Source organism: Dermochelys coriacea, chromosome 5, assembly GCF_009764565.3.
Source record: "Dermochelys coriacea isolate rDerCor1 chromosome 5, rDerCor1.pri.v4, whole genome shotgun sequence".
Classification (NCBI taxonomy): Eukaryota; Metazoa; Chordata; order Testudines; family Dermochelyidae; genus Dermochelys; species Dermochelys coriacea.
In genome coordinates, this window is record NC_050072.1 from 1,956,158 (window position 1) to 1,983,357 (window position 27,200).

The following is a 27,200-nucleotide window of genomic DNA, read 5'->3' on the forward strand; positions in this document are numbered from 1 at the left end:
GATGCTACAGTGACAACTACCATATAAGAATCCAGACAGATCATCCCTCAAACAGCTGTATGCCTTCTTCCACGACATCCCACATGCTTGGAATGTCCTCCATGGACTGATCCATAAAAAATGCTACCCTCACTTTCCATGACACGTACAAGAAATCAGCCAATCTACTATGGATAGGTGGCAAAAAATATATGTTGAAAGGTTAATAGTAGATAAAAACTCTATGTACTTTGATATTTTCCCTCTCCTTCACTTTTGTGTCTCTTCTGAGGTAATAAGGCCTTTAGTGCAGATACTGTTTCTACCAGTGTTTTTATAGTGCGCACAATGAGGCTCCAATCCAACGTAGGGGCCCTGAGCGCTACCATAATATAACCAACAAAAACTAGATTTGGTTTAGATTAGAAAGGAGAACACTATGTAGAGCAAATTTGAACCCAGATCTCCACAGAATCTCAATATTTTTCTGGTTTCTGAATATCAGTACAATATGTCCAATAGTCTTATTTCATTCAGCAAGTACAGGAGTTCCTGACTCAAAAGAACAAAACCTCAGGCAACTACTCAAAATTTCAAGGTAGCATACAAAAAATGGCATTTGTTTCATGACCCTGCTCACTGCAAATACATTTTACTTGTGTAACTTTATCCTATAGACTTATGTGGAATTAAGCAAAACTACATTTCAAGAGCATGCTCTCAAACTGTCAGAATAAGGATTCCTGCTAAAAAGAAAGCCCCACACATCTGATGTTAACGCAACTGGGAAAGTTCAAAGTCTCAGATTTATTTCATCTCAATTCTTGCTTTTCCTGCAGGAATCCCTATTATGATTAGAGATGAGTGAGCCAGCTGGGACCTTTGCTCATTCCTCAAACTCAACCTATACCCTATCTAAAGAGTGAGAGAGTGTGTATTCTACCTTCAGGAATACTGGAACACTCATGAGAAAGCCTTTTCATGGGAGTCTTTTTTCAGCCCTAATATTTGTGTGCTTATCCCAAGGGTACACCTAAACATTATGATCCATCACCAACTCTCCAATTTCTCTGCAGCTCCTTCTATGTCTGTCCCCTCCTTTTCTTGATACTATGTTCTCCACCTTCAGCTAACCCTAACCTCAGCATCTTTCACACTCTGGCTAGCTGTAGTGGGGTGGACACCCGCTCAGGCCCAGAGAGGTTTAAAATAGCTCTGGGAGAGGGCTGGGGCAGGGGAAGAGCTGGGCTGATTGGCAGAGCAGCCACAGCTGGGAGCCAGGGCCCAAACAGACCCAGCAGGCCTTATAAAGACTAGGGAAGCCAAGAGCAGGAGAGAGACTCTCTCTAGCTCTGAGAGGGAGGGACCTGGCTGCAGAGACCTGAATAGAGGACCTAGTTTGGAGCAGGGCAGGGGAAAGATCAAGGGAGCCGGGGAGCTCTGGCCAAGGAAAGCCCCAGGCTGCAGGCCTGGGAAGGCCTATTAGGTACGGGGCAGGGGCAGGGGCAGCCACGGGTAGGCAGAGGCAGCAGGTCCAAACCCAGTCTTGCCGGTGATGAGTGGCTCATACTGCAGTCTGCCCCAGGGCGCGGGGGCTAGCTGGTGACTGGCAGGAGCCTACAAACTGAGGCGAGCGAGGTAGGGATAGTGGATGGGGGGTTCCCCTGGGAGGGGGAGATCCAGAAATGTGGGGTACTGTCAGAGGGCAGCACTCAGTGAAAGCTGTGGTCCTGGGAGGGACACAGGAGCCAGCAGCAAGGCGAGACACTGGCCTGAAGAGGGTGCTCCGGAGACTGGAACGCTAATACCCTGAGATGACCAGCAGGAGGCGCCGCCAGTGAGTCTGCGCATGGTTACACTATCCCATCAATTGTCTACCCTGTTGCATCAGTTTCCCTCCGCTACTGGGCTACTGAGCACCTTTGAACTAAATCCACAGAGACCACATGAACTCTCCAAAGTTCTCTTTCCTAAACAAGGTAACTTTACCCCCACCTAAACGTTTCCTGATGTCCAGCTCGCTGCACTTGGTCACCACTTTCCACATAACCCTATTCACTGAAGTATCACACACTTAGGGCGTGTCTACACTGCCCCACAGTTCAGACTAAAGGGGTGTGAATACTACTCCAAACCAAAGTGCTATACTGTAACTACCCTGTATTGATACCAAGGATGCAAACTAAAGAGTTCCTAGTGCATGTTAACATAGTCCTCTTCAAAGAGGACTTCATGAATGCAAACTAGGAACATTTTAGTTTGCACCTGTAGCATCTGCATGGGGCAGGTACAGCGCAGCACTTACATGTACAGTGTTATTCACCCCTCCAAAGTCCAAACTGCAGGGCAGTGTAGACATAGCCTAAGATTTTGACAGGAGGTGGCCACAACTCTAGTTTCACACAGGTGTGTGTCTCCCATTTTTTCTCCATTTTTTAAATTCAAGTCTATGGATAGCAATTTATTAAAATACATTCCCAATTTATTCCATATAAGAATTATCCTCTGTATGAAATTTTCACTGCATTCCCTAAGTACTTAGCCCTTTCTTAAATGCTGATTTTAATCCCATTATCTCAACATTTCAATATCTTATTTCATCTTTTCGGGTTACTACCAACCAATTTTTCCTTGGCTCTCCTTAGAGTTCAAACTTCTTTTTATACTGGCACCATGCTATAAAAATGTCACAGTACAATGCATATGCATTTTCATTATCTCCAGATGCAAATGTTTTAACAATGGCTAATGTGCAAGGATTTCAATGGCTCTTCATCTCAACACTGAAGACCATCTGTACAAACAACAATGCTTTTTGGTAAATTGCAGAAACAAACTGGAACAAAACAAACCTGATCATGAAAACCCAGAATAAACATGAACACTGCTGCCACAGGGACAGACATTCTAACTCAGGAGTTAAGATGTCTGACAGGAACTTTCATCCCATCCTTTTAAAGATATTGTACTTTCGTGACTGATCTAATACTTCTAAACTAAAGATCACATTAACAATTATATATAGGCTGGTCAAAAATTATTTTTTATTTTTGTATAATGTTGACAGATAACATCAATGTTTATTTTTAAGCATTTTTATTAATTTAAATTTTCACAGTTGTAAAGTAAGCAGGGATCAGATAATAGGAGGGTTAGACAATTATTTATGACAGTGGGGACAGATTCAAATAGTTAAAGCTTTATAAGGTTTAAACACAAACTGTCCACTTTACAAAGTAAATATCCCTTATGTAAAACTAATATTAAAGTTTTCAAGAAGCATTTTTCTTATTTTGATTATCTGTAAATTTTTTTCATCAATAGAAATATTTTTTCCTTGTGTGTCCTTGTGTTTCCTTCCTTATTTGTGTGTGTATGGAGAAAATTGATATCTATCAACATTTATCGATAAAAGTCTAATCTTTCCTAACCTAATTACATGTAGTAATAAAAATAATGATCTATTCCAAGCACACCAAATAATTGATGAGGTTCATTCTCTACTGCATCCCTTAAACCTCTCCTTTGCGTGTATTATATCTAATTTATAATGCAAGCTCCTTGTAGCAGGGCCCTTTTAACAGTTCTGAAAAGCCTCATGCAGTTGTGAGGTGCTGCAGAAATAATAAAATTAACTGACTCATAAGGAGTATCCCATCTCGCTAGTGATATGTCTATGTAGATTCTTACATGGCCCTCATCTGCTATAGGACACCAGCATCTCAAACATATTGTTTGAATGAAGGTAGTGACTAAAGGCTCCAAGTAGGATCTGTGCCCCATTGTGCCGCGTACACACAGACAGCACCTTCCCTGAACAGCTGGCACTCTAAAACTAAGGATGAGAATGAAACAGGCACAAAGAGGAGAAGTGACTTGCTCAAAGTCACACAGAGGAGTGGCCAAGCTCGGAACATCGAGTCCTTTGCCTTACTCACTGGATCAAGCTGCCTCTCCACATTAATGGATTCATCATAACAAACACTCTCCAACGCTGTAAGGCACATGAATATTACCATTCCAAATTTGCAGATGGGGAACTGAGGCACAGAGATTAAAGGACTTGCTCAAGGTCAATCGAGAAGTCTGTAGCACAACCAGGAATTGAACCTTCCTTTATAGTATTTCAGACCAGTGCCTTAAAACACAAAAGTCTCTCTCTCTCTCTCCTTGGAAACAACATGCGTCTGCAAGAGGGTGGTGGTGGTGCAGTACAGCAGCAATGTAGAGCACAATTTCAAGAACTCATTTATTTCAGAAAACGTGCAGTCATTTTAATAGAAGCTGAGAGACTTCACTAGTCATTAGACTAACATGAATCTAAACAAACTGTCAATTACGAGATTCCGTATATGTGCACAGTTTGGAAAAGACTATGGACAACTTGTTTGCAACTGGCTCTTCTCCAGTCCCTTCCTCTCCCCGTTCTCACCCACCCCACTGTCAAAATGTTACAAGGAAAAGCCACTTACTCTGTAAGCAATCAGCATTGAGCAGGTCTTGGCATTTCTCGTGACATTTGACCCCACATTCAGTGCAGCGCATACCCTGCCGTGCAATGCCCCATAGGAGCCCTTCACATTCGTAGCAATATGTAGGGGTCGTAGCTGTCCACACCTCAAAATTGTGAGGGGTTGTGCAGGAGATAGGGTAAATTAAGGCTTGCAGGGTCTTCTTATATACATGAGATTTCTGCAATACAAGAACACACATGAAGCAATGTCTGGGATTAGGATGTTTATAACATGCACTGTTTAGCAAGAGAGTCTTATCCCGGGATAATGGGACTGTTTTCTTTAGGGAATGTATCATTTTTCTTGAATGAAAAAGAGAAAAGGCTAAGATTAAATAATCAACGCCTGTCACGTTATGCCTGATGGAGCCATGACTGAGTAGCTAAGACCATGCTAACCCTAGACCTTGTAGAAATGATGTGCAGAAAACACCATTAATCAGTTTTGCAGTTACTTTAAATAAACCATAACCAATGACATTCAGAGAGCAAGAGAAGTCAGGTGTGTGTGTAATAGTACACTACATAACCGAGTTCTATTCAGCATGTCTTCGTTCAGAAATCAGACCCTTACATGCTATTCTAAGGTTCTATCTAGGACATCATATTTGACACACTTTTTTAAAAACCAAGTAATACCGGTTGCTTTACACCGAAACTCCTAGTCTGAGTCCTGCAGTGCTCACCTGATACTCCAAGAAGAATCTGAATATTCACAGAACCAGCCCCCCAATTAATTTGTTTAGGAAAGACCCCGGGGAACAAATAAACTCTACTTACCAGCTCTTCATCCTTAAGAGAAGTTCTAGTGGCCATTGCTGAGGTAATTCCAACTTTCCTGGATTGAACCAATGACTGAGAAGGAAAAATGTCTGTTATTCATTACAAAAGTGTACACAAATTCACTGGAGGTCACAGATTTGTACATGCACAAAAGGAAGATTCTGTCACCAGCAAAGGTACTGAACAGAAAGTCTACACAAGTCAACAACCCTCTGCTACATATTCCAAATGTAATCTCCTTACCCCAGAATGAGTCAGGGTGTGTACTTTAAATACATAACACTTGTTAACCGTTTATGTTTCCTTCTGCCCCAATCCACTTGGTTCTGGAGTGAATTTTATTATTTTCCCCTGTATGAAGTGTAGATGAAAACTGGATTCTCTCCTGCATCCTTGAAACAGACAAGGTTTATACACAGTGTTCTAAACTCATGCTCCAGCTTCTACATTCAAGTTCACTCATAGACAAAGGAGATCAAATTATCAGCCTTGTCATCTAGAAAGAGCTCCAAACAGGGATGGCTGGATTGGGTCAGAATGAGGAGGATAAACTAATCTTGAAGGATTTTATGGGTTTGGAAGGGCAGCGTGTTTGAATGTGTCTGTGTGTCACATTCAGTGGCAATCACCGAATATAATGAACATCACTGCTCCTCAGAGTATCTACCTTCACATTACATATGATGGAGGGACTGCAATCTTACATTCTTAAGTTACTGTTTTTTCAGCACCTGCCACTGGCATCTAACCAATATCTAAAAGGCTAGATAAACAGATTAGGTCCTCCAGCAAATTACTCTAGCTGTAGGAAAGCAGACAAGGAAATAAGAGATGATGTTGCTGGTTCTAATAAAGCCAGCTAACCCTCTCAGAAGCCATCTCTTACTCTGATTTATGATGCTTGAGAGAAGACTGAAAAGGTTCATTCAGTCAGTGATGTGGTGGGCCAAAGTGAGGCATATGCATGCATTGTGGTACGGCAACATTCAAAATAAAAAAGCAAAAACATTGGAGGGGAAGTAAAGTAAAAAAAAATCTTTACTTCGGGTAAAGACGTGATGGACAGTTTTTAGCTCCACTTACCATAGCCTGTAGAGAGAGTATGAAAGCATACAAAAGAAGTATAATAGGTTAATTCCATTATTACAAAGTTCCCAGAGATACAAGCAGTTAGTAAAACATACCCTCCTAGCCTCTGCACGTGCCAGATGTACAAACCAAATTCTCTATCTTTACATAGAATACATTTAGATATCAGTGTATGGAGGTTAGAAATTTCACAACTTCTCCCCAAGTGTTAATGTATTAGCTGTACCTAATACAATATTCAACACCATCCGTAAAAGTTACACTCATCTGACATGCCATCAGTGTAAGAAAGCAAGCTGACCTCACTGTATGGTTTCTATTGGAACATGTAACAGTGGGCGAACAGGTTTCAGTGATGGGAGGAATTTTTAACCTTCAAAGTGCACAACAAGTCCTGTGTACACACACGAAGATACAGTCGGCAGATTTATTTCTCTCAAACATTCTTAGCACCTAGTATTTTTCCGAAACACCAGTCTAGATGTTTTCATATTCTACCCATAGGTTGGAGATAAATTAACTAGAGTAATAAATGGTATTGTGCCCCAAGGCACAAAGTGACTACAGCAATTATTATATTCATAGAAAGAAAAATCTTACCAAATCACTGACAAGTGGAACCGGTTTCTTTTTACGTAGATCAGGCATGCTGTCAATGCCATAGAGACCACCTGCAGGCCTGGAAGTAAACAGGGGGAAATGCGTTAATAAGGTCACAGAAATGGCACAGTATGAATCTGTCACAAAACATCCTGTAGAAACCAAACATGGCCTCCTGCAAATATTGATCACTCTGCTAATAAAGTAATCAATGTAAATAGAAGGAATCAATTTTGACACATGAAGGATTAATACATTGAAATGTGACTCAGTAACAAAACAGAAAATGCTAAACCCTACAATGAATAACCGTATCAAGTTTAAATGCTGAGAAGCACTCTGCTTTCTTTTGGTATAGCTGCATCCACAATTTACTGCTGCTATTTTGAGCTTCAAGTCCTTGGAGGTTTGGAAACCATGTTGGCCTCTTTCTTATCCCCTCTCTTCACCGCCCCCTGGCCTCCCCAATGAAATCAGTTTTGATCTCTTCTTCAGAAAAAAAAATCACAAGTTTTGACAGAGTTAATGCCAGAAGTAATCATACACAATTGTGGCAGCAACACTTCAAACTCTAGACAGACGCATTCCATTTACTGTAACTCCAGCCTCCTGTCATTTTTTGTGTATCTACCGGTATTCAGTAATTCAGAACACTACTACAGTGTGAGAGAGGTAGGTAAGGTGGGAAAGTGTCAAAGGGAGAATGACCAGCCTAAAGGTCATAGCCAACCATCATTCATATAAGTGCAGAACAAGTCCTGGGACTCAGGCCTTTAGGATTTTGGGGGGAAATTCCATATTTTGGGGAAAAGGAGAGAACTTTTCTCTTGTTTTTTTATGTTTATGATGCCAAGGCTATTTCTAATATTCCAAACCTTGGGGCAAGGATGAATTTCATCACCAAGGCTATCACTAAGCTGACAGGTAGAGGCATGAAGATTCATAGACAACAGGAATACAAGTGCTGCAATATGGTAAAATTATATTCATTTTACAGCATCCAAAAGAGATGCAATAATTTTTTTAAATCAAAACTTAAAAGATTCTCCTCTCCAAAAATAAAGTTTGATAGTTTTTAGTATACTTTCTTTTCCATGCAAGTTACCTGACCAATGCAGGATTCATGTAACAGAAACAATCATCGCCTTTAAATTTCAAACATTTTCCATATAAAGAGAGGGGGATTTTAAAACATTATAGATCCCACACTGAAGTGCCAGCCATTCATTAGTAAAGTCGGCAGTGGAGTGAATGGCTGCGTTCTTTCCATGAAAACCAGAGTCATTTCCTTGGCAACACTTATACCGTTTGTTTTCCTTGGTGCAGAAAACAATCACAATAATCCTATTAAGTGATAACATTAGGGAAATGTAAGTTTGAGCTCAAAGTGGCTCGTCACTGAGAGTTAAGTGCCTAACTAAATCCATTGCATGCATTTACACAACACCAAGTAGAAGACAGTATGCTAACTACGAAAGCGCAGAGCACTAGCTGTGAACAAATGTGCTTTCCTTTAATATCACTGTGGTTACACTAAATGTAAACTGAAAACAGAACTTTTAAAGCAAACACCGTGATTTCCTCCATAAAAGAGGGATGGACCGCCATGACAGAGCCTCCATGGGCACTTTAAAGGATGTGTGCTTCTAAGTCTCTCTTTTGAATGAGCTGAAAACTCCACAGCCATGCTACACAGGAACCATTTTCTTCAAAATTTCCCACCACTGCACTACCACCATTCTGAGATTACAAGTTTGGCGGATAGAAATAACTCTGTAGATGTAACAGACCTAGATTTTTGTAAGGCATTTCACAGAGTACTGCACAGCATTCTTATCTTAAAATGTGCATTATACAGCATCAATACAGCACAACTTAAGTGGATTAAAAACTGGTTACCTGACAGATCTCAAGAAGTGGTTATCAATGGAGAATGATCATCAAATGGGGATATTTCTAAGGGAGTCCCACAGGGTATGGTACTAGACCAGTGGTTCCCAAACTGGGGTTTGCAAAATGTTACAGGGGGTTCTCGGAGGGAAATTCCCTAATGGCAGACAAAGCTGTCCCTAGGGACCCCGAGCAGCATGGGGGCAGCAGCCCAGAGTCCCTGGACTTCCAAGAGCTAAGCAGAACAAAGCAAGAATCTCTATTGCACTGAGGAGATTAAAATTTGAGACTCCTTATAACAGTGGTTCCCAAAGTGGGGTTCATGAACCCCCAGGGGTTCACGAAATGTTACAGGAGGTTCTTGGGGGGAAAATTCCCTAATGGCGAACAGAGCTGTCCCTAGGGACCCTGGGCAGCATGGGGCCAGCAGCCCGGAGCCCCTGGACTTCCAAGAGCTAAGCAGATCAAAACAAGCATATCTGTCACAATGAGGAGATTTAAACTTCAAGTCTCCTTATAAGAAATGGAAAGGGAGGTGGATATTTTTTTGCTGTTTTTAAAATTAAACAGGCAGCTAGTTTTGTTTTTAAAATTATTATGAAGAACAAGTTTAAGCTTGGTTGTAACATACGTGGTTTGCCTGGACTGCTCAAGACCTGAATGTTTGTGTAGGAGGAACTCTGAGTTGGCTTCTTAATATAACACGCTTATTCAAAGTGATACAAGCTATGAAAGTGAGATCTTGGAAGAGTGTTGCCATTTTCATAAATGTAATAAAAATACTGTAATGATAAATAATAGTGTGTAATAAGCATGTCATTAAAACAAATGTTATATTTCCAAGATCACTGCTTTTATAATTTATACTCAGGTAAAGGAGAAAATACCTGGAAATATTCATTTTTAGGAGGGGGTTTGCGAGACTTGACGTTTTATTGAAAGGGGTTCACAGGTTGTTAAAGGTTGGGAACCACTGTACTGGACCAAATGCTATTAAACATTTTCATCAATGATCTGGAAATAAATACTGAAATCACTACTGGTAACATTTCTGAATGACAGAGTGGTGGAGTGGTTAGAACTGATTATACTGAGGACAGTCATACAGAGTGATTGGGATTGCTTGATAAACTGGGCCCATTCAAACAAAAGGTGTTTTAACACAGCCAAATGCAAAAAGTTATACAACAAGAAATGTAGGCCACACCTACAGAATGGAGGACTGTATCCTGGAAACCAGTGACACTGAAAGGATCTAGGGGTCGTAGTGAACAAACCACTAAACAGGAGCTCCCAGGGCAATGCAATAAGAGCCAACGTGACCCTTGAATATATAACCAGGGGAATACTGAGTAGGAGGGAGGTTATTTTACCTCTGTGTACTGCCTTGGTGAGAGCAATACTAGAATACTGTGTACATTTCCGGTGTCTACACTTGGAAAAGGATGTTGAAAAGTTGGAGAAGGTGCAGAAAAGAGCCATAAAAACCTGTTAGAGGGCTGGAGAAAATGCCTTACAGCGAGAGATTGAAGGAGCTCTACTTATTTAGCTTATCAAAAAGAAGACAGAGGTGACTAGTGCTACCAGTAACTAACTGCTTGGGGAATAGAAATTTTGATAACAGCGGGCTTTTTGATCTAGCAGAGAAAGGCATAACAAGATTCAATGACTCGAAGTTGAAGCTAGACAAGTTCAGACAGGAAATTAAAAATTTAACCTTAAGTGAGGTTAATTAACCATTAGAACAATTCACCAAGAGTTATGCTGGATTCTCCATCACTGGAAATCTTTAAATCTAGATTACAAGTTTTTCTAAAAAAATCTGCTCTAGTTCAAACAGGAATAAAGGGAAGTTGTCTGGCCTGTGTTATGCGAGAAGTCAGACTAGATGCTCACAGTGGTCCCTCCTGTCTTTATAATCTCTGAATCTAAAAATAGTTAACATTTGTATATAACCTTGCATCTTCAAACCACTTTGGAATCATTAATGGAACTGAACAAATTCTGTTAGGAATGTATAGTATAATCAGTTCTAAGCACAGGATAGCCTTGGAGTTAAGGCACTTAGAATCAAAGAAGATTAGGGTTGGAAGAGACCTCAGGAGGTCATCTAGTCCAATCCCCTGCTCAAAGCAGGACCGACACCAACTAAATCTTCCCAGCCAAGGATTTGTCAAGCCTTAAAAACCTCTAAGGAAGGAGATTCTACCACCTCCCTAGGTGACCCATTCCAGTGCTTCATCACCCTCCTAGTGAAATAATGTTTCCTAATATCCAACCTAGACCTCCCCCACTGCAACTTGAGACCATTGCTTCTTGTTCTGTCATCTGCCACCACTGAGAACAGCCGAGCTCCATCCTCTTTGGAACCCTCCTTCTGGTAGTTGAAGGCTGCTTTCAAATCCCCCCTCACTCTTCTCTTCTGCAAACTAAATAAGCCCAGTTCCCTCAGCCTCTCCTCATAAATCATGTGCCCCAGTCCCCTAATCATTTTCGTTGCCCTCCACTGGACTCTCCCCAATTTGTCCACATCCCTTCTGTAGTGGGCGGATCAAAACTGGACGCAATACTCCAGATGTGGCCTCACCAGTGCCGTATAGAGGGGAACAATCACTTCCCTCGATCTGCTGGCAAAGCTCCTACTAATACAGCCCAATATGCCATTGGCCTTCTTGGCAACAAGGGCGCACTGCTGACTCATATCCAGCTTCTCGTCCACTGTAATCCCCAGGTCCTTTTCTGCAGAACTGCTGCTTAGCCAGTCAGTCCCCAGCCTATAGCGGTGCATGGGATTCTTCCATCCTAAGTGCAGGACTCTGCACTTGTCCTTGTTGAACTCATCAGACTGGCTCTGTCACACAACTCCTCTGATACGTTCAGCAAGTTGCTGTGCCTCCTTTTCTGCAGCTGGAAAATGGGGACATCACCACCTCCCTGTTCAGGATGTTGAGAGAATAAATACACAAATGTCTGGGGGGCACTCAGACACCAGGGCGACTGGGGCCATACAAGCATCTAGATGGACTGGCAGAGGCTGGAAAGGAACGGCCAAGTACATGAACCAATAGGGCAAAATTAGTGATATAAAACAAAATAGTTACTGAAGATTCCTGTGCTTTTAGAGTATATGGTTTGCTGTAATGTCATTTTGATAAGTGGCTCTCAAGCTTTCCAGACTACTGTACCCCTTTCAGGAGTCTGATTTGTCTTGCGTACCCCAAGTTTCACCTCACTTAAACTACTTGCTTATAAAAATCAGACAAAAATAAAAAAGTGGCACAGCACACTATTACTGACATATGGCTCTCTCTCTCCTTTTTACCATATAATTATAAAATAAATTGATAGGAATATAAATATTATACTTGCATTTCAGTTTATAGTATATAGAGCAGTATAAACAAGTCATTGTCCATATGAAATTTTAGTTTGTCCTTACTTCGCTAGTGCTTTTTATGTAGCCAATTTAAAACTAGATAAATATTTAGATGATTTGATGTACCCCCTGGAAGACCTCTGCGTACCCCCAGGGGTACACATACCCCTGGTTGAGAACCACTGGTTTTGATGATTTACAGCTAACCAAATTTCACCTCTCTCACACAATCTTAACTTTGTCAGCTTGTTTGGTTGTTTAATTGAACTATAGTGCTTGATGTCTGGCACCACGTCTCAATCCCAGGCCCATGGGGCAGGCGAGTGGGAGCTGTACCTTCTGCACCAGGCTACAAGGGCCGACCAGGGAACTGCTGCCAATACCCCATCACCAGAGGCTATGTTCACTGACTCAGCAGGGTCAGATGACTACCAGCAGACTGCTGACTGGACACCACAGGGTGTAAAGCTTCCTCTTCCAGTCCTATCCCTTGTTTGAGCAAATAGTCACTAGGCCACTTACTGCCCAGACTCTGAGACCAAGTCCCTGCCTCCTGCTATCTTGCTTTATTCCCGCTATCACACCTCGTCCCTGTTCCAGTGGCACACACCTTGTTCCTGCTTCTTTGCCCGGATCCCAGTTGCTGACTCCAGCTTTGACCCTTGGCACGACCTCTCACTCAGACTATGGCTTTGATTCTTGGTGTGAGCACGACACCGACACTACTCAAGGCTCTGACCACTGGATCAGACTATGCATCTTACGGGCCATGACAGCTTGCTCAAATCAACCTCAGTCTCCTCCAGGACTCATCATTGAACCCCTAGTGGGAGCACAGACACCACCAGGGCTTCTGCTCCATCGTCACTCCAGGGGCCTGTGAATCGGCAGCAGAAGATCACTGCCCTGTAGGCAGAAAACTAGAAACTGAAGGACCAAGCATGACATCTACAGATGAGAAATCATTCCCAGCAGCAGCAAGCTACTGTACTCAGAGCGGTTGTGGGTACCCACTCGGCTTTTCGTACAACACTGGCTTGGATGACCAGCCCCAGAGTGCCTGTGTTCGAGAGATATGATGGGACCTGCAATACGTTTCACAGGTTCATTACCCAATGCAGACTCCTGTTTATGCTCCATCCCAAAAATATGTCAACAGATCAAGTTAAAGCTGGGGCTAATATAGAGCCTGCTTACCAGTGAGGCCCTGGCATGGGCCCCTTCCTTTTTAGAACAGAATCATTCAGTACTGACCAACTGGGATTCGTTCTTACAAGCGTTTTCCAGTATTTTTCAATGACCCTCACATAGCCCACATGGCAGAGACTGTCTTGCCAAAGTTTCAAAAAAAAAAAAAAAAAAAAAAAAAAAAAAAAAAAAAAAAAACACACACAAAGAAAACACACCAACACACACACCACAACCTGGGGTCAGCCCCTTCCTATGTTGCCAGTACAGATGTTTGGCTGGAGATGCCACTTGGAACACCGCCATCCTCCATCCATTTCGGTATGGCCTTTGTGAAGAGCTTAAAAAACAGGTGGATCCCCTCCCCCACCAGTGTAAGAGGCTTTCACAGGCCTGTGCATCCGGATAGGCACCAGACTGCATGAATGGCAACTGGAATGTAGGAGGCACTCTCCTACCTCACGCATTTACCTAAGGCTCAGCCCTCAGGACCAAGTTAGCTTGTCCCCGCTTATCAGTGGGTGAACAAGAGTTACAAAGATGGGAAAACCTCTTCCTCTATTAGGGAGGAGCAGGGCATACAGTAGCCAAGCATCCTGTCAAAAACCATGCTAACCTGATGACAGTGAAGAGACTAACTTCACACCCAGTCATGAACCCAAGCCTGGGTACCACCAGGGAGAAATCCTGAGATTATGCTAAACTAGGAGTTCCTCTTCCACCTCCACTTCTACAGATTTCCCTAAAACTGCAGATCCTGCAGGTTGAGCAGGACTTTCCCATACAATGACTGATTCGGGAGCAGGGGACAATTTTATGGATTTTTCCACCGTCACGATCCTCGGTCTCCCACTACAACCCAAGGTTACACTGGATGTGGTAGCAACAATAGGTGGGTCTCCATTGGCATCAAGCCTTGTTACACAGGAGACTGCAGGGATGGAAGTAGTGACAGGGGAGCACCACGAAGTCCTACGGTTTAACCTTATTACCTCTTCACATTTCACCATGATTTTAGGGACATGCTGGCTTACCACCACAATCACCATATTCATTACCTTCCAATCCAGCTTCTGTAGGGAGAGTTGCTTTCCTGTTCAAGAACTCAAAACCCTAGAACCAAGACTGAGGGTGGCACTCTGGCAACCCAGACATTCCCCCACATAACAGCAATCATGTCAGACCTAAAAATGCCAAGCCCATACAATGGAGCACATCTTCCTGCAAAATACTAAGACTGCCAGGATATTGTCATAAAACAGAAAGCTGACTCACTACTTCCACATTGTGTTTATGATTGCCCCATTGACTTTCAGCCCAGAGCTAACGTTCTCTTCAGGCATGTATATTTATGTCGAAACCAGAGCTGGCAGCGTTAAGTGAGTACCTTCAGGGAAACCTAGCTAAACTTTTATTTACCTCCTCTGCAGGCATCCTAATACTCTTTCTGAAAAAAAAAACCCCTGCTCCTGAGAGTTTGTGTCGACTACATGGCACTGAACCAAATAACTACATGCAATCAGTACCCCTTACCGGTAAGCCCAGAGGACCTGGACTGAGTCCGGTCAGCTCAGGTGTTCACCAAACTGGACCTCAAAGGAGCAGGATATCCTAGTTCAGTTTGTAATAGCATATTCAGAGGCTATTTAATTTAATTTTTATATATACATATACACACACACACACAATATTATGGTCCTGCCATAAATGCAGGGGACTGGACTAGAGGACCTCGCGAGGTCCCTTCGAGTCTTATGATTCTATTCCAGTAGTCCAGCAAGCCACGACCACCATGTCCACGAAGTTCTCAAACGATTGCACTAGCATGGGTTATATGGAAAACTGGAAAAGTATGTATTTGACCAATCATCCATCAAGATTTTGGGGTTCATCCTGTCAGATAGACAGAGACTATGGATGGATCCACAGAAGGCGTCTACAATTTGGGATTGGGCCAAACACTGAATCATTTGAGACATCCAAAAGTTTGTGGGGTTTGCCAACTGGAAGCCCACCAATGCTTTGAACACCTGAAGACAGCTTTCACATCTACCCAGTCGCTGACTCTGACTTTGACCCTTGGCATGACAATGACCCTAACTCTACTCCTAGGTCTGACAGCCTACATTATGGGCCCTGACACTTGCACAGTACACATGGTTTTGCTAACATGCACATTGCAGATATAAAAGTAGTAGGATCTTACTTCTCAGCAACATATGTAATATTTGCAAGAGTTTTATTACAGAGTGATCTGTTGATGGATGGAATAGTGTCCGTGTATAAGCAGAAATGGAATGGTTGATTTTTTGCATAAATATATTGTTTGATTATATACTGTACTGCACATGAATAATATTTTGTGCTGAAGCTTTACCTGAATTTTTTAATATTTGGTATCAATACTTACTTTGTATTGGAAGTGTACCCATTTGAGAGAATGTGTGTGTCTATTTTAATACTAGAGAAACAAGGTGGGTGAGGCAATACCTTTTATTGGACCAATTTCTATTAGTGAGAGATAAGTTTTGTGCAAGCTCAAAAGCACGTCGCTCTCATCAACAGAAGTTAAGGCAAAATAAAGGTTGAGTGGATTGTGGCACTTTCATAGATTCTACGGCCAAAAGAGACCAGAATGATCATCTAGTCTAACCTAATGCATAACACAAGACATAAAATTCACCAAAATAATTCTTATGAATTTTTAAATATGTTCTTACAAGACCTCCCATCATATAAGAACGTAAGAACGGCCATACTGGGGCAGACCAAATGTCCATCTAGCTCAGCATCCTGTCTTCCGACAGTGGCCAATGCCAGGTGCCCCAGAGGGAATGAAGAGAACAGGGAATCATCCAGTGATCCATCCCATTGCCCATTCCCAGAACCAATGCATTTGGTTCAGTGTTAGCTGTATTAGGCATTAACACCCTTTCAACCTGAGCTATCTTTTATTGAAGTTCTTTATGTGGCAGAATACAGTATATAAATCGCAGTTTGGATAAACATCATACTTCTGGTGTAATGAAGAAAAATTAAATGAATTATTTTGTCTGACACAAATTTAAATTGTGTAGAATAGTAGAAGTCTTGTTTAATACAAAAATCATTTAAAATTAGTAATTATTTCAAAAAGTATAATTTCTACTCTTCAGGCCAGCAAATCATCTTAAGTGTGTGAACTGGTATATTTATTATACAAACTCCTTGTTAAAAAGGGAGTAGAAGGTGTTGTTTATAGTTAGAATAAATCACTATCTTCTGCTACCGCTAATTGCCAGTTCTCCTCGGCAGAGTCTTGGGCTCCTTTGGGAAGCAGGCGGTTGCTAGGCAGCATTAGGCTTCTGCAGGTGTGGCAAGCAGCTCTCTGTGGTAGAGCCAACATTGCAAAACTATTACTAAAAAGTAAAGAGCTGTAAAATGAAGCCTTATTCGGGTTAACTTAACGTTTGGTTAAGAAAAACCTATTTCAATGTTATGAAATCTAATTTACACACAGGGAGAACCAATATTGTGCTGAGATTTCAGGACAAAGCTGCTTCTGCACATCAGTGCCTACTGTGTACTGTACGCATGCAACGACAAAGAATGAAAAAACAAAGCAAAGCCCTATGTTTCTATCCAAATATCACACGCACAAAAATCAAGCAGAATTAATGTGTCATCGTCTTTGTCCTGAAGAAACTTGAATTCATTATGAAGAAACTACAGTGGTGACATCCAATATGCAAGGTATCACGCTGACTTAACTTGCAATCAAAATCTGCCAGCTCCAGTTGCTGTGGCTAGCATCCTACACAGTGAAGAAACTGCAACTCACCTCACGCTGACGAGCTACAGATTAATAGTTGTGACCATTATTGAGCTAAAGAGATTTTGCAAAGCTTTGCCGAGTCCCTCCAGTTTTATCAGCTTACTCTACTTGCCATAGTTGCTGCAATCATAGGATAGTTTCACAACATTCTTTAGGTCCATTTTATCAGGAGCTAGGACAAGGCATCTGACCACCAGTAGAAGTCAACGTTTATTCTGAGATGCTGTTTTTCCTTTCCAATATGGCCAGCTACCTGGTTGACTCAGAACAAGATAGTATAGAAAGCCTCCTCTAAGATTTTAGGCACTTGACCACTGCAATTTGGATAGAAAGGACTATGAATACTTATTATCACCATACATGTTTGCATATAGCACTTTATAAACAAAGTGTAGCCATTCCAACGTAGTACTTGAGCCCAGATCTCAACACGAACAGCTGCACAACACACTATTGTCATGTCACTTTCTTCTCAATTTAAATGGTGGCTGTGAAACATATCAGCACCCTGCTCTTGGGAGCGATATGGTCATCTTTATGACTTAAAGTGTTACAATTTGAAGAGAATCATTAAAAGCAATTTGTAGAGTGCATATTGCTTATACTTTTGCTTAAGTGAAATGAGACACACAATAGCGTGAAACAATTAAAATGGAAAATTAAATAGTCCAAAACCCCACTTACCCTTCTTTGAACCAAGGTGGTTTTGATGGATCTCCATCATCTTGTCCCTTAAATAATGAAAAAGAAACAAAGTTAGCTTCCAAAAGAAGAGACCCTGAAATAAATCAGCAGGATAAGGTTTGGGGAGAGGTGTAATGGAGCACACTTCATGCAGGTAAATGCACACAAACACTCCATTTCCAGAAGCACCTCAAATGACTGCAGCAAGGCAGGACAGGTCATGGGGATACATAAACAGTTGATGGAATCTCAAACACCTAAAGAGGGACCAAAAGAGCCTGTTCAGTGCACTCCCCTTTCAAAAAGAGTCTCAGAAGAGCAACTCCAGCCTTCCCCACCGAGCCAAAGAATTCCTTATCGCTCTAGATCACCAGGAGTACGTTTATATTTTATTATAAATTAAAAACAAGCTGTAAGAAATGCACAAATGAGGGACAGAATGAAGCTACAAACATAAGTGACTTTGATTTACTTAGCAGGGGAATACCTCAACCTACTATCATTTTATTCATGCACAAATATAAAGGCCTTCCTAAGCCACAAAACAAAAACTTCAATTTGCTGTTAGAACTCCACCTTTAAGTTAATGTGCAAAAGCTTTGTACTCCACAGGGTATACAGGGACACTCACTTTTTAATGAGGTGCCCAGCTGAGAACCGGGACAGCTGCAATCCCTAGGCACAATGGGGTAAACTATGGTCAGGTTTTCAGTATCACATCTGGCTTGTGTCAGTTCAAGCCACACTCTTACAGTAATGTAAGGAACATACATTTGTAGGCAAAATGTCCTTTGACTTTGCTTCTATCAAAATTCCTCAATGGAATGACATAAGAATTGAGAAGGGTTTAAGTATTTATTATGTACCTAAAAGGACCAGTAAAATTTGCTGTGCAGAGGGAAATTGTTTACTGTAACTATACCTGGAGAAGAAAAGGTACCTTTATTGTCTATTGCTAACCTACTCTTGGGGCTCATGCTAAGGTTGCTATGTGTCCAGTTTTTGACTGGACTACCCAGTCGAAAAGGGACCCTGATGTAGTAGTAACATAAGCCTCAAACATAAGCCCTTGTATCAGAGGCTGATATGCAGCCTGAGATAAAGTAGTGGTCAAAGCTTTGCTGATATAAGGCAAAGTCAGGCTGTGAGCAAGAGGAAGGCCCTGCTCACAGATTCTGGCAAGAACAGGGCTGATATTGCGAAAATGCACATTCCTAAGAGGTGCTAGCACAGAGCACTCACACAAACACATTGCAGAAGGGTGGTACCAGAACACCCCAATACTAGCACGTTCTCCAAAGATAACAGGAACACGCTGACCCCTCCTAAAGATCTGGATGACAGTGTGATGGGTGGTAACTGGCTATGTCTGAGGGTGTCAACTAACTACCTCAGAGGGGAAATATGTAACTTGTTTGTACTGATGTATAAAATGGAGTCTCGGAGGGAGAGTCAGCCTAGGGGGGGAATGGAAAGTCCTGCCATTCACTGAGCTGCATCTATTGTCACGGACATACATCTTAGTATCCTTGTAGAGTCTGCCAGGTGCTATTACCATGCTTTGTTGACAATAAACCTGGCTGGGCACCTTTGTATTTTAACGGATTCTGTGGTCATTGGGCAGTTCGATTGAGGTCTGCTCTGCCAACTATCTGCACAGAGCTGGGATGGCACACAGAGAACACACACATGCAGGCAAACATCTAACCACCTGGCAGCTCCGGTCAGCACGGCTGACTGGACTGCTAAAAGTCTAGTCTGCAGCGCAGTGGGGGTAAGGCAAGCTCCCTGCCTGCCCTAGCTCCACTCGGCTCCTGGAAGCAGCCGACATGTCCCTCCAGGTCCTAAGTGCAGGAACCACGGCCAATGAGAGCTGCAGGGACGGCACCTGCGGGCACAGGCAGCACATGTGGGCACGAGTAGCATGCAGCGCTCCCTGCCCCCTGTGCCTAGGAGCCGGATATGCCGGCTGCTTCCAGGAGCTGCCTGATGCAAGCACCACCTGGGCCAGAGTTTGTACCCCAAACCCCCTCCCACACCCCAACCACCTGCCCCAGGTTGGAACCCCCTCCTGCACCCTAACTCTCACCCCAGCCCTGAGCCCCCTTCCTGCACTCTGAACCCCTCAGCCCCAGCCCAGAGCCCCCTCCTGCACCCTAAATCCCTCATACCTGGCCCCACTGCAGAGCCCACATCCCAGCCAGAACCCTCATCCCCTCTCATCCCCCAACTCCCTGCCCTAGCCCAGAGCCCCCTAAACCCCTCATTTCTGGCTCCACCTTAGAGCCCACACCTGCAGTGGGAGCCCTCACCCCCCCTGCACCCTAACCCCTTGCCCAGACCCGTGAAAATGTGTGAGGGTGGGGGAGAGTGAGCGACAGAGTGAGGGGGTGGGGCCTCAGACAAGGGGTAGGGCAGAGGAAGTGGGGTGTCCAGTTTTGTGCGATTACAAAGTTGGTAACCCTAGCTCATGCCCTTCCAGAACTTCATCTTCAAAGCTGAATAACTACTTTCTAATGGTAAGATTGGGATATGTGGAAGAGATCATAACATTTAAGAGTGATTATTTTAGTTCAGTATGAATCTTAATTTGCTGACAGTATATAAACTATGTGTACAGAAAAGAAAAACAAATGTAAGTCATTATCTTTGGAGACTGCAATGATGGTTAGTATAACAGGCACCCTCTCTCTAAAAGTGGGTGTCCTCTCCAGAATCCACATCAAGGTAAAGGGACATCTGTCAGCAAGTACATTCCAGTCAAATAATGGATAGAAAACAGTAGAGAACAGCATCAGAAAGGAAGATTCTTCTCTTTCTTTCCTGTGGGCATAACATAGAAATTATGGAGAGAATTACATACTCATGAAGAACCCTCCATGGAAGACCTGAAGGTATTGAGAAAACATAGCGAGTTTCCACTCAGTTTGAATCATCAACCTCTCAGGGCAAGAAGTCCAATTTCCTTATTGTTATTTATTATTTCTATAGCTCCATTGGTGTGCATGATACTGTCTAGACAGAAAACAAGACTCCTATCCTGAAAAGCGTTCAGTCTAACTTGGATTAAACAGATGAAGACAGAATGGAAGCAAATGTTGCAACAAAGTCAGATAGTTTGAACTAAGTTCAGCGCATGCCTTGCTCATTCCATTGATTTAAATAGATATAAATTTTAATGCATCCCAACTTTGATGATACGATTGTGAAGGCTTGCAGAACAAGCAAGAAGCAGGAGCTTCCAGCCCTACTGAAATCTGAAGATCAATGGAGTTTCCTCACAGATCTTGGGGCATCTGCAGAGGGAAGGAGCATTCCTCTGAGGGAGCAATACCTCTTCACAACTTCCTGGGAGCCCCCGTTAAAGCCACACCATCAATACCCTCTCACCTAAGTCATACCTCTACAGTCCCACTGAGGTGATCTGACAATGCAGAGTGAGGACACAAGGGAACCATAAAAATCTAGAGAACAATATAAACAGGTATTTCCTTTCAAAGTGGAAAAACAGAGTACAGGAATAAATCCCACACTTTTCCTATAAACTTCAGGAGAAGATGCAATAAAGCATAGTTAAATCAATAGAATTGTCAAGCCCACTGAAGATATCAATTTAATGTTCTGGTAGCAGTAATACAGGAGTGAAAAAGCAATTTTTCCACTGGAATCAAGTACCAAATGTGTTAAATGCAAATTAACTGTGGTTTATTGCTGAAAATAACTTCTCAGATACAGTGAGTGGTAGAAAAAGTATTTGACTAGCTCATCAGAGGTGTACTAAATATAATTAAAAAGAAAAGGAGTACTTGTGGCACCTTAGAACTAACAAATTTATTAGAGCATAAGCTTTCGTGAGCTACAGCTATCCGATGAAGTGAGCTGTAGCTCACGAAAGCTTATGCTCAAATAAATTTGTTAGTCTCTAAGGTGCCACAAGTACTCCTTTTCTTTTTGCGAATACAGACTAACACAGCTGCTACTCTGAAACCTGTAAATATAAGTAGCCAGTTTTCAAACGATTAAAACACTAGCATAAATATTGTCCAGAATATTTAATATTTCTAAAATCTGCCTGACAATAAGGGCCAAATTCTGCTCTCAGATGAGTGCCCAGCTTCCACTGAGACCAAAGGAAGCTACTCACAAGAATGCACAGGCACAGAGACAGAGACATGGCCATAGCGCACTCTGGGATTGGAAGCTGCATTTCCTGCAGCTAGGATTAGTTGAAGTTAGAGGTACCTCAGGAGGTGCTACCACAGCAGAGAGAGAACGTAACATATCATAATATACCCTACAGCACCTAGTGACATTTTGCAGAGTTGCATTTGCCTGTCGAGGGCAGAGATGTCCGACTGCAGTGCTGTTAGAGTGGAATTACCAGAAGTGATGAGCGTTGTCCCTTGAGCCTGGCAGTTTGTTGTCAGAAGGTAGCACCGCATCTTGCCCATGAAAGGGAAAGGGTTCAGCAGCTGAATAACGTAGCTGAAGTCGATGTACTTAGATCAACTTACCGTGGTGAGTCGACTGCTGCTGCTCCCCTGTCGACTCTGCCTGCACCTCTCGCGGTGCTGGAGTACAGGAGAGCGCTCAGGGATCGATTTATCACATCTAGACTAGATGCGATAAATCGATCCCCGCTGGATCGATCGCTGCCCGCTGATCGGGCGGGTAGTGAAGACATACCCTTAGGGTTTGGCAGACAGCAGTTGTTAGCTCACAGAACAGACTGCAGCTGAGGCAGCCAGATCTCTCTCAAAGCCAGGAAGTCCAATACTCAAAAGGGTGGGGACAGGAGACAAACTAAGTGACAAGCGAGAAGGCGGTTCCAAAGGATGGCTGGTATTTTAGCCATTGTTTCTCATGAACCAAGCAGGAAAGGAAAGGAAAGAAAACGTGTATGTTTTAATACCCAGAGTATCCACAACCAAAGCCTTCATGCAAAACCATTCAGGAACTATTTCTAGTAAAAAAAAAAAAAAAAATCAAAAAAAAAATCAGCATTTCTGCCATCCTTACTCTCCTTGAGTTGTCCCTCACTCCTCAAGAAGCAACTTGGATTGCTGAAAGCTAGGAACCACTCAACACTGAAAGGGGTGCAAAATCCACCCGACTATTCATTTAAATCTGGACATTATCTTTTACTATTCATTTTGGTAAAGTGTATAAATGTATGAAAATGTATTTCAGTAATGAAGCATTAAAGTTACTCAAGTACATAAAAATTGAATCATTACATCCCTGTCCATTTGGTTCTATACTTCTCATACTGACAGCCAATAATTTTACAAACCTGGGACTTGGTCCAGCAAATACTTACTACCAGGTATAGGAGTAGCAGCCGTGTTAGTCTGTATCCACAAAAAGAAAAGGAGGACTTGTGGCACCTTAGAGACTAACAAATTTATTTGATCATAAGCTTTCGTGAGCTACAGCTCACTTCATTGGATGCATTCAGTGGAAAACACAGTGGGGAGATTTATATACACACAGAACATGAAACAATGGGTTTATCATACACACTGTAAGGAGAGTGATCACTTAAGATGAGCTATTACCAGCAGGAAGGAGGGGGGGAAGGGAGGAAAACCTTTTGTGGTGATAATCAAGGTGGGCCATTTCCAGCAGTTGACAAGAACGTCTGAGGAACAGTGGGGGGTGGAGGGGGGGAACAAACATGGGGAAATAGTTTTACTTTGTGTAATGACCCATCCACTCCCAGTCTTTATTCAAGCCTAAGTTAATTGTATCCAGTTTGCAAATTAATTCCAATTCAGCAGTCTCTCGTTGGAGACTGTTTTTGAAGTTTTTTTTTTTTTGTTAAAGAATTGCAACTTTTAGGTCTGTAATCGAGTGACCAAAGAGACTGCAGTGTTCCCCAACTGGTTTTTGAATGTTATATTTCTTGACATCTGATTTGTCTCCATTTATTCTTTTACGTAGAGACTGTCCAGTTTGACCAATGTATATGGCAGAGGGGCATTGCTGGCACATGATGGCATATATCACATTGGTAGATGCGCAGGTGAACGAGCCTCTGATAGTGTGGCTGATGTGATTAGGCCCTATGATGGTGTCCCCTGAATAGATGTATGGTTCCTGGGTAGGTGGTTCTGTTGTGTGATGTGTGGTTGCTGGTGAGTATTTCCTTCAGATTGGGGAACGGTCTGTAAGCAAGGACTGGCCTGTCTCCCAAGATCTGTGAGAGTGATGGGTCATCCTTCAGGATAGGTTGTAGATCCTTGATGCGCTGGAGAGATTTTAGCTGGGGGCTGAAGGTGATGGCTAGTGGCGTTCTGTTGTTTTCTTTGTTGGGCCTGTCCTGTAGTAGGTGACTTCTGGATACTCTTCTGGCTCTGTCATTCTGTTTCTTCACTTCAGCAGGCGGGTACTGTAGTTGTAAGAATGCCTAATCACATCAGCCACACTATCAGAGGCTCGTTCACCTGCGAATCTACTAATGTGATATATGCCATCATGTGCCAGCAATGTCCCTCTGCCATGCACATTGGTCAAACTGGACAGTCTCTACGTAAAAGAATAAATGGAGACAAATCAGACGTCAAGAATTATAACATTCAAAAACCAGTTGGAGAACACTTCAATCTCTTTGGTCACTCGATTACAGACCTAAAGTTGCAATTCTTCAACAAAAAAAACTTCAGAAACAGACTCCAATGAGAGACTGCTGAATTGGAATTAATTTGCAAACTAGATACAATTAACTTAGGCTTGAATAAAGACTGGGAGTGGATGGGTCATTACACAAAGTAAAATTATTTCCCCATGTTTATTCCCCCACCCTCCACTGTTCCTCAGACTTTCTTGTCAACTGCTGGAAATGGCCCACCCTGATTATCACTACAAAAGTTTCTCCCCCTCCCCCGCTCTCCTGCTGGTAATAGCTCACCTTAAGTGATCACTCTCGTTACAGTGTGTATGTTAACACTCATTGTTTCATGTTCTTTATGTATATAAATCTCCCCACTGTATTTTCCACTGAATGCATCCGATGAAGTGAGCTGTAGGTCACGAAAGCTTATGATCAAATAAATTTGTTAGTCTCTAAGGTGCCACAAGTACTCCTTTTCTTTTTACCAGGTATAGTGCTTACTACCACACATAAAACCGTGGGCCCACTCATGGTAGTGAACACTACACTCAGTAGAATTTACTTAAGTTGTAACTCACAATTCTCCTACCAACCAATAACCACGATTTTTAAAACTCATTTAATTTTCTATTCCTCTTAAACATTGCATCAACCAAGTTATCAGCATAAGTGAAAACCATATTGATATGTAAAACTACCATACATAAATAGTTGAAGCACCACACTTACAATTATTTTTTAAATGTGTCCTTACTCTTGTATAAGTACATTAAATTATTAACATTGAAAAAAAATGCCAATGTCTAAATTTGTTTTTGGAGGGATCAGAAGACCAAGACGCTAGGATAGGAGTGACTGTGTCAGCACCCCTACCGAACCTCTGAGCGTGTGTTTTCAGAGGCATTGGCGAGCTCAGACTGAGCAAAGTGGTCACAGTTATTAAACACTGGACCAAGATTCCAACTAACGGGACTTGATCACTCACGCAATTTTACATGATGTTCAAAGTTACAGAAAAGCAAAAGGAGACTATTTCATCCACTTCTCCATATCTACAAAGCAGCTTCACCATAATGTAACAATGGCATCAGCTTAAGCAACTGACTGAAAGGTTGTCATCCCAGAGGCAGCTGGAGGATAACCAAATTCAGGCAATTACAATTCTCCATGTGGCAGACTCAGCAGCCTGGCAGGTATTCTGACGCTTTTACATAGAAGGAGGAAGATGACAGAGGATTAACCTCAGAGAAAATGTTACATACGAGACATTTCATTTTTTATTTGTCATGTGCAGTAATATGAAGCAGTTGATACACAAGTGACTAAGCTAAAGCTTAAAGCTCAAACTTCTGAATTTGGGGAACTATGACACCTTGGGAGATTTGTTCCAGATACAAGACAAATGACCATGTGAGGTTCAGACTGCTGCAGGAAGCTGGTTTTGCTCAAGACACAAACTAATGAAAAGCAATTCATGCAACGAGTACCTAGCCCACATGGCACTGACTCAAAAAAAAAACCAAAAAGTGAGACATGAAGAAAACCAAAATGGCAACTGAAACAGGAATGAAAGGTTTTTAGGACAGGCAGAATTTCCTCTGCACTAGAAGTTAAGAATACAAGCTAAGAAATTGCACGGCATTCCATGGAAAAACTCCATAAATGCACCGGGGGTATGGAGAGGAGAGAGGGGAACAAACATTTTTTAAAGATTTATCACACAGTTAAACCCAGTACCGTCTGTGTACTTGTATGACAGCAAGCAGTGATGCAAATCTCAGCATAGGTCCTGTGACTGGAGAGCAAACTGTTTCAGATTAGAAAATACATCCAAGTACAGATGGCACAGTTGTATCCTTTACACTGTATATTGGAACACAAGACACTAATTCCAAGGAAAATATACAGTACGGTAGCTAAGGAATCGATATAGGAATCTACAGCAAACCTGTATTCCAGTTCATGTAATACTGCTTGACCCCAGTGTTATTACAACCCATAAATGGTAGTTTCAGCTTTTAAATGCAATAATTATACAGAAAATATTGAGAGATTAATGAAGTGATGCTAGTGATGAAGAGTGTGGACTGGAACCATTCACTTTATCAAGAGGTGCAAGAAGTAAATGGGGTATTAGAAAACACTAGATAAAACACTTACATTGAACCCACTTACCCTTTGCTAATATTGCACCTGTGTATACGCACACAGATCACAGAGTATCATTCCGGAATCTCTCAATCTATAAAGTGTGAATATTTTTTTCCTTAGAGGTAACCCGCACTGAACAGACTCTTCTTTGCTCATACACGTTATTAGCAATTCCTCTGAAAACCAAAACATGCTAAACTCCGGAAGAATCTGAAAGCTTCAGCTGAAGCAACTGGTTACAATTAGACAGGGCATGCACACATATTGGAGCTTCAGAAAAGGAGGAGACACAGTGGTTAGAATATACAGTATGTATAACCTGAAGTTCTCCTCTACTTCCTTCTGCAAAAAAAAGGGGGGGGGGAAGGAGAAGAACAGAGTTAGAGTAGATTTCTGCCATGGACTTTGCAACAGAACTTTGAAAAGTGGAATAAACCTTTGCTGAGAGTCCAAGAGCTATTAGTGTGGTGGGAAGCTTTTCACATGCTTGTCTGGAACATTTACATACTAAGGTCTATTT

The 27,200-nt window shown here is 42.2% G+C and overlaps 1 protein-coding gene across 10 annotated transcripts in view; it reads right to left on the bottom strand.

Moving 5' to 3' along the window:
- The window catches only part of UNC13B (unc-13 homolog B), a 389,750-nt gene that overhangs the window by 133,715 nt on the left and 228,835 nt on the right, over positions 1-27,200 (bottom strand). For 5 of the 10 annotated variants that reach the window (XM_043514556.1, XM_038403963.2, XM_043514558.1 and 2 more), the window contains 4 exons: positions 17,917-17,963; positions 6,965-7,043; positions 5,273-5,347; positions 4,452-4,671 (listed from right to left, as the gene is read on the bottom strand). In XM_043514556.1, the coding sequence (XP_043370491.1) occupies positions 4,452-4,671; positions 5,273-5,347; positions 6,965-7,043; positions 17,917-17,963 (421 nt within the window). Of the gene's footprint in view, positions 1-4,451; positions 4,672-5,272; positions 5,348-6,358; positions 6,365-6,964; positions 7,044-17,916; positions 17,964-26,999; positions 27,023-27,200 lie in introns of all 10 variants that reach the window. The other 5 variants (XM_043514555.1, XM_043514557.1, XM_043514559.1 and 2 more) reach the window with 3 other exon arrangements.